Source organism: Manacus vitellinus, unplaced genomic scaffold (genome assembly GCF_001715985.3).
Source record: "Manacus vitellinus isolate BGI_N305 unplaced genomic scaffold, ASM171598v3 scaffold_44_pilon, whole genome shotgun sequence".
NCBI lineage: Eukaryota > Metazoa > Chordata > Aves > Passeriformes > Pipridae > Manacus > Manacus vitellinus.
Window position 1 is genome coordinate 2,452,539 of NW_021940565.1, and position 11,241 is coordinate 2,463,779.

General features: G+C 42.4%; 1 protein-coding gene across 2 annotated transcripts; it reads right to left on the bottom strand.

The window, feature by feature from the left end:
• Positions 1–79: 79 nt before the first annotated feature.
• On the bottom strand, positions 80–6,954 carry LOC108643519 (E-selectin-like). 2 transcript variants are annotated; one of them, XM_029962266.1, is made up of 12 exons: positions 6,573–6,954; positions 6,018–6,125; positions 5,718–5,903; positions 4,927–5,112; positions 4,640–4,819; positions 3,928–4,113; positions 3,641–3,820; positions 3,178–3,363; positions 2,117–2,224; positions 1,630–1,651; positions 1,449–1,520; positions 80–1,093 (listed from the first exon to the last, which is right to left on the bottom strand). In XM_029962266.1, exons 1-11 carry the CDS (start codon positions 6,901–6,903, stop codon positions 1,463–1,465), a joined length of 1,731 nt encoding a protein of 576 aa, XP_029818126.1. In that variant the 5' UTR covers positions 6,904–6,954; the 3' UTR covers positions 80–1,093; positions 1,449–1,462. The 2 variants fall into 2 exon arrangements, with proteins under 2 accessions (XP_029818126.1, XP_029818127.1); XM_029962267.1 differs by lacking the exons at positions 3,641–3,820; positions 3,928–4,113.
• Between the last annotated feature and the right edge of the window lie 4,287 nt (positions 6,955–11,241).

Sequence of the window (11,241 nt, forward strand, 5' to 3'; positions counted from 1 at the left end):
TTGAAGCCAGTCACAGGGCTGACCCAAATCATTTAAATGATGCACGTTTCCAAAAAGGGAACATTACGTTGAAAATATTTTATTAAATAACGTTACAAACAGGACAATACATATCAGATTAAATCAGAGGTTTTTAATTTATAATCATAACTTAAACATAATTTAAGAAAGACTTTCTAGACATACAAATCTCAGGCTCCCATTTTATTTGCAAATAGTATGCAGGCATGAAATCCATACAAACACCTCCAATTCATTTTAAAATTACTTGGGCCAAGATCAATGGCCACAGACCTACTCAAGAACAAGTATTTTACATTACAGTTAACAGCACAAAAACATCCTCAGTAAAAGTTAAAAATTAAATACATATGTATATACATGTATTACAGTGCATAATCCCACAGGGATGAGATAATTTCAGATCTACCTGCTGCCTTCAGAAACCAGAGTACCTTGTATAAGCACTATGGTTCCTAGTGCTATTATTAGAAAAACCAAAAAAAACAAACCAGTGGGTTTAAAGTCTCTAAGTTTTTTGGGATATGCAGCAGAAACCCAAATAATTGCCAATATCTGCACAGGTACATTTATTGACTGGGACATCCTCTTAAACTGACTTCCAAAAACCAGGATCAATGGTTTCAAAGCCACTCAATGAATACTTTTTCATACTGATTATTCTGTTTCTGCCAGCATAACCCACATGACTCCAGAGAAGACACCTCCAGCAGTGTAGTAAGTGATGTGAAATAATGCATGTCTTCACTTCACCTCGGTACCTTTGAGTGGAGCAGAGGAGGAACCAGCCTCCTCTTTAGGCAGCAGCACATTCTTTGCTCACCATCTGGACAGGACATGGCAAGCTCCCAGTTATCATAACTACATGACTGAATGTAGACAGTATTTTGCCAGAAGGCCAGAGTTTTACTCTCTGCTTGTCTTCAGTGGAAATACTCGACAGCTTGAGCTCAAAATTTCTGAGCAAATACACAAGGTCTTTTGTATTGCAAGAGGTAAAAACATCTGGACAGCTGCTGATTTGCATGCAGCTTCATTTTCCAGAAATCTGAGACAAAGGTGGCTTCCATTCCTGCAGAGAGAATAAAATTCCTCCATAAATCAGAAAATTGGCATAGATTTGTATTTGCTCTCATTTCAGAGGAATTTTGTATGCAGCAGGTAGCAAAACTGCACAAAAATGTTACTAATACTATATGCAGCTGGACAGAACCCCAAGCACAATCATCCTTAAGGAGCTGAATAACTATTTCTGATGCAATAAATCCATCAGTCTTGTTAGGAATTTCCATGCAATGCCAAGATGCACATTAGGTACCCCAAAGCACATATTGCTGTTTCAGCAATGGTATAGCAATTAGCAGCTCTGATTGCTTGTGTGATAAAAAGGAAGAGAATTTGGGAGTGCAGCCTTCTCATGCACTTACCTGAAACACCTGAGCTAGACATTCTGGCCAGCACTTTGGAAAATACCTTCAGTGGCTGTTTCATGCTGGTTACTGTAAAATACAGAATGAAAAGTACTTTAATGACAACAGATTTATATCAAATGGATTTTAGCAAAGGGATGGCACTGTTTTTCATGTAGCTTTTTGAGACACAACTTACCTGAAGGGAATAAATTTCTTTGCTGCAAGAAGAATAAGAAAAGGTATTAGATTTCAAGACAAAAGCCCCCTCATGCAAACATTTTCTTCTATTAAAAAACTCTGAATATCTCAAAAAACGTCATTATCTATCAATAAATCTCACAGGCAGTTATTAATGTGTCATTAGCCCCATCTCAAATTCTCATTCACTTTCCCTGGAAGCAGTTACCAATAAATAAAGTGCTGCTTTTTTCCTCTAATTCTTGTTTTCTACACATTTGTTTTCTACTATTTTTTCACTTTTTCAGATGTTCATCCAAAAGCCAGGCACGGCACGTGCCGGGTCTTTGAAAACAAATTTGGAACTTGTCAAAATACGGGAATTAACACTTTTTCAAAAAGCAAGGTATAGGGCTGTGGAGTTTTTGGTTTCTGGATCCCTTTTTCTCCACTGAAAACTTTACAGGAGGGTAAATAAAACCAGTGGCCCCGGATCAACTGCTCACCTTTTCTCCGGAAGCGTTTTGCAAGCCAAAGGAGGAACGATGCCGTGGACAGCAGGGAGGCAGATGTGGCTGCTATGCCCACAGAGACGTAGCTGACGAGCTCAGGAGCTGAAAGGATGAAAAGGTTTCAGTGAGATCAAGAGGCCTGTGTGGTTTTTGAAGCCCTCTCTACTACTTCTTCCCTTTTCTTGTGCTCTTCAAGAGGAATCAGAATTGCAGCCTGTAACCCTTAAGTTTTCTCTTGACGAGACAGGACATATCCTGTACACAAGGTAAAAAGCTGCATACTAAAAATTAACCCACCCATTTGCAAAGCAATGGCAAGGCAACAAGCTCCTACACCAAGGTCTGTCTAACCTCCAGCTTCACATGGCAATTTGTGCTCATTTTATTTTTCATGTTTCAGTTCATATTTTAACTCCCTGTGTGCCATCTTCCTCTTTGACCAATACTGTTGAGATAATGAAATTATTCAAGGATCTAAATTCTGCTCAAGCAAATGTAAGTGGAGTTGAGGTTTTAGGACCTCAGGCATTTCAGGCAGGCTCAGGGTGTTCTCACTGAGGACAGTGACAGAGCTCTTACTTCCTTGAATGAGAAGGCAAGGCTGAGCCTCCTGTCCTTTGAACGTGCAGCCTGATAGAAAAGCTCTGTGAGGTCTTTTGGCTGAGGAGTTCATCCAAGAAACTATCACACTAAATTAAAAAACCTATAAACTTTTCCACAGAAAAACAGATGAATGCAGAGTTTCCCACAAGGTTCCGTTTCTTTAGAAAAGTCTTTGTCTTTATTCATATGAAAAAAGTTCAACATGAGAAATATTTTAATGAAAAAGCAAACAAAACAACCTGAAATCGGGTTGCAGCTTTTGGGTTTTGGATAAGAAATCAACGTTTTTCATCAAGATCTTCTAGTATTTTTCCCCTTCTCTATTTTCTTCAATTCATGGACTTCACTAGATGTTCTAGCTCACTGGTTGGTATTACCACCACCACCCCTCCCCACCTCATCTTACTAGAAACCCAGTGCCACCTCTCTGTGGTTAGTCACGGGTAAAATACCTTCACATGTGGGCAGGCTGGCACTCCAGACTCCTGAGTGACTGCACTCCAGAACATGAGAGCCATTGAGATTCCATCCCTCAAGACAGCTGAAGTGGCAGGAGGTGTTGTATGTGAACATCCCAGCACCATGTGAGCAATCCATAGAGCCTTTCTCAGGAGAGCTCAGTGGTTCACACTGTACAACTGAAACACAGAAAGAAATGGTTAAGAGTCATTAAAGAATTTCCTGCCTTTGGCACTACTGTTTGCACTGGCAGATGTACACTTTATTTTCAAATTCTTTTGAGGTTGGGATGGGAGCAGCTCACAACTGTGAGCAGGTATTTCTAAGGCAGGGCAACTCACAGCTGAAAACATGGGAGCATAACTTAGTCTGGAGCCAGGACTCCAAAGGAATATGGATTTCAATGTGTTCCCCAGTGACCACCAAACTGCCATTTGCCAACCCAGTAAGTCTCACCTTTGCATCTTGGCACTGGCTCTGACCACTGTCCCTGTGCTGTGCACTCAGTGCTGGATGGGCCATCCACAACGTAGCCCTCATTGCAGTGGAACTCACAGCGTGAGCCATAGGTGAGATCTGCAGGAGCACAGGTCACAGAGCCTTCTTCTGGCCAGCTTACAGCCTCACACCTCACAGCTGTAACACAAGGACATCAACAGAAATCAGCACAGAGGCCCCAGGAAAACCACATGCCAAAGCTGACAGCCCTGAGTGCTCAGGTGAGCAGGGGTAGGGAAAGGTACCTGCACAGGATGGCTGCTGCCTGTCCCAGGCCCCAGAAGACCCACACTGCAGTGTGGCTGGTCCTGTCAGGATAAAGCCTTCCTCACAGGTGAACTCACAGATGGTACCCCAGGTGAGCTCCAGAGAGGGATGGGAGCAGTTCAAAGCACCATGGGCAGGCATTTCCAAGGCAGGACAGGTCATAGCTGAAGAGCACAAGAGACAGCACAGAGCTTAGTTTGGAGTAGGTCAAGATAAACACTCTCCTGTGAGCTGACAAAAGAACATGCCCTGCTTGAAGCTGTCCCCTACAGAGCCACAGCACCTCCCTTCAGACCTAGTGGTGTCTCAGAAACAGTGATTTCAGCATCTTACACAGTGCAGCCAGAGCCCCCAGACATGCACACAAGCTATCCTGGGAATGGCTCCAGATTATACTCCACAGTGGACTGCATAAATGGACACTGGCTCCCACTTGGGGTTTAGGGAATCAAGAGCTCCTGTCAGAACACTCCACTCCAAAAGCCTGTTATTCTATGTATTGGGGACACCATCCCCAAGTGTTGTTTGTCTCCCTGCACTGCTGTTTCTTCATTAATAAAAGAGGTGAAATGACCTTGCCTTGAGATCTGCTTATGAAAAGTGCTCTACTACATTGAATGAGGAGGTCTCTTCATATTCCTTGATCTACTCTAAGCCTCATTTGATGGTTTCCAATCCAGTAAGTCTCACCTTTGCATTTTGGCACTGGCTCTGACCACTGTCCCTGTGCCGTGCACTCAGTGCTGGATGGGCCATCCACAACGTAGCCCTCATTGCAGTGGAACTCACAGCGTGAGCCATAGGTGAGATCTGCAGGATCACAGGTCACAGAGCCTTCTTCTGGCCAGCTTACAGCCTCACACCTCACAGCTGCAACACAAGGACATTAACAGAAATCAGCACAGAGGCCTCAGGAAAACCACATGCCAAAGCTGACAGCCCTGAGTGCTCAGGTGAGCAGGGGTAGGGAAAGGTACCTGCACAGGATGGCTGCTGCCTGTCCCAGGCTCCAGAAGACCCACACTGCAGTGTGGCTGGTCCTGTCAGGGTAAAGCCTTCCTCACAGGTGAACTCGCAGATGGTACCCCAGGTGAGCTCCAGAGAGGGATGGGAGCAGTTCACAGCACCATGGGCAGGCATTTCCAAGGCAGGACAGGTCACAGCTGAAGAGCACAAGAGACAGCACAGAGCTTAGCTTGTAACAAATCAAATTTTTTTATTTTCTGAAACTTATCAACATACCCACTAAACGGGAGCAGCTTTAGAAAGGAGATTTACTATGCTGCCATTTCAGAAAACAGACAGGAGGGGCAATATCTCAAAATGGAAAACTGAATCTTAAGGCAAGACTGTAAATTCATTCACAGCTCTTGATTTTGATTTTGATTTTGATTCCTGTTGGGTGATGTTTGATGCTTCTATTTGCTTCAAACTGTAGCTTATTCTAAGACAAGAACCTCAAAAAATAATTCCTACAGTCAGGTGTAACTAGCCTGTTATGAGCAGTCTCACAGGTTGGTCATTTCCATTCCCTGTTCCCACCCAAGAGGTGGAAAAATCTTTCCCTACAACCAGGGAAAGATGTTTTTGGCCAGGGCCAAAACATTCATCCTGCCCATTTCATCCCTTCAGGAACAGAGACCCGTGTAGTGAAACAAAATAGCACCCACACCATGTAATTAGTTCCAAAGGAATTGGCGAGAGTTCAATTTTTATGTACTGACAGAGAAACAAGTTTACAGAGCTGTGTATAGTGCAGAAAGCTCACCTTTGCATGCTGCAAGGGGGGCAGACCAGACCCCAGAGGAGATGCAGTGTACAGATTCCAGTGCAGTCAGTTCATAGCCTTCCTCACACTGAACTGTGCAGGATGAGTTGTAGCTGAAGTTCCCCAACGGGTGGTTGCACTCGAGGCTCCCGTGCTCAGGTTTCCTTAGTGGATCACAACTCTCAACTTCAGAGAAGCACAAGAAGGTACACAGTCAGGGGCATGAGCAGCTAAACCAACAAGCCAAAATGAACACCAGCCAGCATGGGCTGCTCAAAAAGCAGGATGAAATAATCTTACCAAACTCGCATTCAGGGCCATAGAACCCAGGGTTACAGTGGCAGGTGTGACTGTTAATAGTCTCTATACATTCTCCACGGCCACTGCAGAGAGATGGGTTGCAAGAAGCTGAAAAAAATAATACAGCAAATTATAAAGGAATCAACGATGGCCACTAAGGAAACGTGGCTAGCAATTTGTTTATCTTTCTGACACTAAGCAAGCCCTTTGTATAGCAAAACAAAATCATAGGGTTTGGTACTTAAGATTATCCTGTAATTTCACAGAAAGGATTCTGAAATCCACACTTTTGACAGACTAGTTCACAGTGAAAGGATTCTACTGGCTGGAAACTCCCAAGACCACTTGTTCTCAGGTAGATATTAGCAATATTTAAAATGCAAAAGGAACAATAAATCTAAGTCTTAGAACAAGGACAACCTCCAACCTGAAAGCAAGCATAAGTATACAAGTGCTTACAGGGTCAGGTAGCTAATATGTAAGACTAAACAACTCATCCCACCCACCATCTCACCTCCACAGGGACACACTAGAATGACCTTTATCACTCCATACCTGTGTAGCACAAGGCGACCTTCTTTTTCTCACACTGTTCATCATTCCATTTGCCATCATCCTTCCCTCTTTTGATGTAGATTTCCACGCAGTCCTCGTTGTTCCCTTTGCCATTTGGCTCACCTGAAGCCCAGTTTCTCGCTTCTTCTGTCAGTTCTTTGTTAGTTCCAACCCAGGTCCACACATCATTAATTTTTCTGATTCCAATCCAGTAGTAACCCGGATTATAGGGTAAGAAGTTATTGAGATAGTTGATTTCCTCCTTATTCTGAATGGCAACCATGTTAGTATACCTCTTTTTGCACCACTCCTCTGCTTCCCTGTAGGTCATGTTTCTGTCTGAATAATGGTATGTCCAACCATTCACCCCCTGCAGCACTGTAAGTCCTAGAATGAAAAAGATGTCCAAAAGTTGGTGTCTGACTTTTCCCCTCCTCTCTCTCTAGAAAAGGATAAATAAAGCTCTATAAATATTGCAACCTTGTCAATATCTGAAACTGCATAAAAATCAATGGCAATTATTTTATAAATAATCAACTGGCAAGTTTCAAACCAGGCTTGTCAGATCCAAGTACAGGGACTTCAGCCTGTGAAACTATGTCTGGCCACAGAAAGCTTTGGGACTTCACAGCAGGCTAGAGGAGCCAAGTATGGATTTGACAGGCAAGCAGGGAAATGTGCCATTGCAGCTAGAGGTGCTTCTGTGTGAACCCAGGCTCAGGTTAGTTAGGGCAGGTTCAAAAGTTCTTTTAATGCTGAGCTCAAACAGAACAGTCACATTAATATTACCATCCAAATACTTTTCTACATGGAGCAGTACACACTTACCATAAGTAAGAAGAGATAGGAACCACAAGGAAACCATGTTTTAGTGTTTTCTCTTCTTTATCTTCTAAAGCAGATGGCTCTGAGAGACCAAAGAAACACATTTGTAAAGAACAAACACTGACCTGTTACAATTCAATATAAAATACTGCCTATGCAATTTTTTTCTACATGCTTTGAAACAATTATTCTAAAAACTTACATAAACTTTCAATTTTTTTGGAAATCATTCATTTTAAAACAGTTCTTCGTATCCAGATATCTTTTAAAAGTGAACAGCTTTAAAGAACACAGAATTGCAGCTGTCCAGCTCTCTTTTAGCTGAGCAGTTAAACAGAACAGCACAGTGCATTTCTACTCACAGGTCGCAGCTGCAGAGTCCCCGTGGCAGAAGTTCCTCCGCAATATTTCTCAGTGGCTCCTTTCCGTGGCTAAGCTGATGAACTCGGACTTGAAGATCAAGTTCAGCTCCAAGTGCCTCGACTCTGTAATCCCCTGCCTTTTATTCCCTCGACCAGCCACTCCTGCACGAGACAGGAAAGACGTTTGGAAAAAAATATCTCGGAAAATCCCAGGATCTGGCCCTCCCCTCACATTAAAACGGATGTCTTTTCTCCTGACAAATCAACCCTCCAGGAAAGACACACTGTGCTGACAAACTGCCAAGTGCCACACTTTACATGCTCTTACTGACAGAAGCACACAATTCCAGGATATCAAGGAGGAGGAAGACAGTTCGAGTTGGCTGCATGAATAAGCAGATTCCAGTCTTTCACCTGGCACAGTGTTTTGCCCCAAGGAGGTGCCAGTTCTTCAGGTATCTCAGTAGGAAAGGCACCAACACTCAAAGCTGGTTAACTAAGTTTGAGTAAAAGATGAACTGCAGCACTGGACAAGCCCTTCCCTGTGGACAGCACAGTGTGCAGAGCTCTCATCTGTGGGAAGGTTTGCCAGTCCCAGGATTGCTAATCCTCTTCTACAGTCCTGCTCACAATACAGGTTCATCAGTCACTTGTAGCAGTCAAGCTTGGAATATGGATTTCACTTGGACTATATGCTCCAATATCCTGATCTCAATAGAGTTACAATTCCTGAACAGGTGCACGTAATATTTCAGGTGGACAAGACAACACACTGAATTCATGCACATTTATTGTCTATACACTGATAATTACACTACTGCATAAAGCTTCACCATTACGGATGAGGTTTAATGAGGCTCAACACGCAAAGGACTCAACAAGGGTTGTCAGCTATAGGAGGGCACAGGGTAGCACCCACTTCATATCTGTAAAGCATAGTTATAGTTTACACAGTGCATGTTGGAGCTCTTATTTTGGAGCCTCAGCCTTGTCTTACAAAAAAACCAACAGTGACTCCTGGCTTCCAAGCTAACATCTCAATTGGGACCAATTCCCAATTTTTTCACAAAAAAAAAGTTTGTCACCTAGCCACATCTTAATAGATCCCTGCCCATCAAAGGAATCCACCTCAAAAAAGAGTATAGAATAAAGATATTCTAAAACAGCCTCAGTTATTAACAAAATATGGAAATTTCAAAAAAAAAAAGATTTAGAAAGCAAGTCAAAGTTAGTTACTGAAGAGTGTGAGGATTAAAACCACCATACTGCATATTTGTAGGGAGAGGAACACTTCCTAGCAGGTGTGAACCAGCAAAGCTAGAAACACAAACTGACCATCAGGAAACTCTGGAAAGCTGAGGTTAGCTCTTGGCTGGCCTGGGCCAGCTTTGCTTAGAAGAACCAGACTTCCAGAGGTTTCCAGGCAGCATCAGGTCAGGACTGCTACATCTTTAGCCTCTGCTGTAAATTGGGAATGAAAACACTCCCAGTTTGCCAACCCTTCTCTATTAGGAAGGTTTACCACCTGAAGGAAACAGACAGGAGCTGGTGCTTTTAAAGCACCTGTACAGTACCTTGTGCAGCAGGGCATAATTTCCCAGGGGTTCTGTAAACATTATTGTAACACAGACTAATGTTAATGAGTCTTGATAGGGCAGGCTTTTTTTATTTTCTAAAACACTGATCAGCTCTTATAATTATAGATATTATAGAGGCAACTCCAGAACAGTTTTTTACTCTCTCAGGAGCCAGAAAACCCTACACTTTTTTTCCTGGATATTCCCTTTTCCAAATCATTTAATGAGCTTCCTACTGGTAAGTGCTCATCCTTGTCATGGCAGAAGCTCTGAAGCCAAGTGGGAAAACTTTAGCAGAATTGCTTTGTCAGTGGAATCTCCGGAGGAAGGAAGAGAATATTTCAGAATTTACAATAGTCTTCCTTCACGTGGGCTGTCTGAGACCTCCTGTCTGCAGCAGATAAAGAACCCCCCCCAAAAAATAACAAAACACCAAAGCCTAAAAGCATTATGCTTGTAAAAATTCCAGACTAAAAAAAGACTGACTCTTTTTGTTGGCAGTATTCCCTTATACACTGAGAGGGGGCTCTTTTTGGTTTTTCCCAGGGAATTCTGCCATTCACTGATTACATTTTTATTTCCTTGTAATATCATGGAAGATGGACACATGCAAAATTTTCAAAGAGAAAAAAAAAAGCCTGAAAAGCATTTTCCAAAGCACAACAGAAGTTAGAACCTCTTTATTAAGTCAAAAGCACTTAAAATTTCAACCCTATTGCTCAGGAAGACTGGGATTCCTCCAAGCTAAAGCTCATATTGGAAATATGGCCTAAGTTATATACGTATTTCAGGAAAAATACCTGTGATGCAGTTACTTAGGTTGAGCTGTAGATAATCAAGCTAGCAATGCCATGCAGCCTGCCCCTTAGCTGGTTTCCATGTTACTGGTTTGTTCTCTTCCCACAGTTATTTCACATTCATGCTTTTTTCCTCTTTTGCCACTTGGTTTGGGAACATAAGGGCCTCCTTTCTGGTGCTGTACAGAGCTGGGAAGTTGTCCACTCTCCTCTTACACTACATGGGCACAGACATAGTTCCTTAAAATTAATACAATTCCTCTCTGCCAGAAAAATAGGAGACTCTAAACTTTAGGTAAATTTTTAGAGGTGCTGAACACTTATTTTTCTTATACACTCCAGGCTTTCATTCCCACAAGTGAAAGCCCAGCTTTTTACAAGCTTTTTCTACAAGTGAATGGGAATACTCCAGATCACCTCTTTTCCCTTACAAACAGAGGTGCCTAACAAGGATTATCTAATAGCAACTGATTTTCTAGTTGGAGGGTTTCCTTAGCAGGCCACTATGAGATAGAGAGGGTAAGAAAAGGCTATATAAACATATTAGGAGTAAAAACAACAAACCCCAGTGGGGTCTGCTATTTAAAGGACAGCAATGGACAGAGGACATGTCAAATGGCATTTCTTTTATACAGAGAAAAGTTGGTAGATACTCACTGCAAAAGTGTTATGCACCAGGAAAAGAGAACAGGTCAGAGTAGGAAAGACTGGAGTGAAGACTCTTTATATTAGTTACAGGCAATCAAGCTACTGTTTAAGGATCCAAACCCCAGTAATTACCTTTGGGAGTATGGGAAAAGGTGTCAGAGGGCTGGCAAAAAGCAAATATTGCCTTTCTGTGTCTAGGAAAGGAAGATCAAGGTAATTAGAAGCTGGGCCTTCCACGTGAGCTCCTAGAAAAATACCAGAATAACACTGAAAAAATGTTAAAGAAAACAACTGAAAAATCAGCAGGCAGCTGCTAAGCTGTTCAGAACAGCTGACACTGATAGAATTGATCTCTTCCTGGCAGATCAATCAAGTTTGTGGTCTAGGTTGAGTCAGGAACAAAGAAACAATAGTGGACTATGGTTTGTTATAATTAAGACTTTTAATAACGTCCCATGAG

What these genes read in the sequence shown, in the direction of transcription:
- LOC108643519 (XM_029962266.1), bottom strand. Translation starts at nt 6,903, where the DNA reads ATGACCTACAGGGAAGCAGAGGAGTGGTGCAAAAAGAGGTATACTAAC. An exon ending in CCCCCTTGCAGCATGCAAAG is followed by an intron (nt 5,113 to 5,717) that starts GTGAGCTTTCTG and finishes TGTGCTCTTCAG; the next exon opens with CTGTGACCTGTCCTGCCTTG. An exon ending in GCCAGTGCCAAAATGCAAAG is followed by an intron (nt 4,114 to 4,639) that starts GTGAGACTTACT and finishes TGTGCTCTTCAG; the next exon opens with CTATGACCTGTCCTGCCTTG.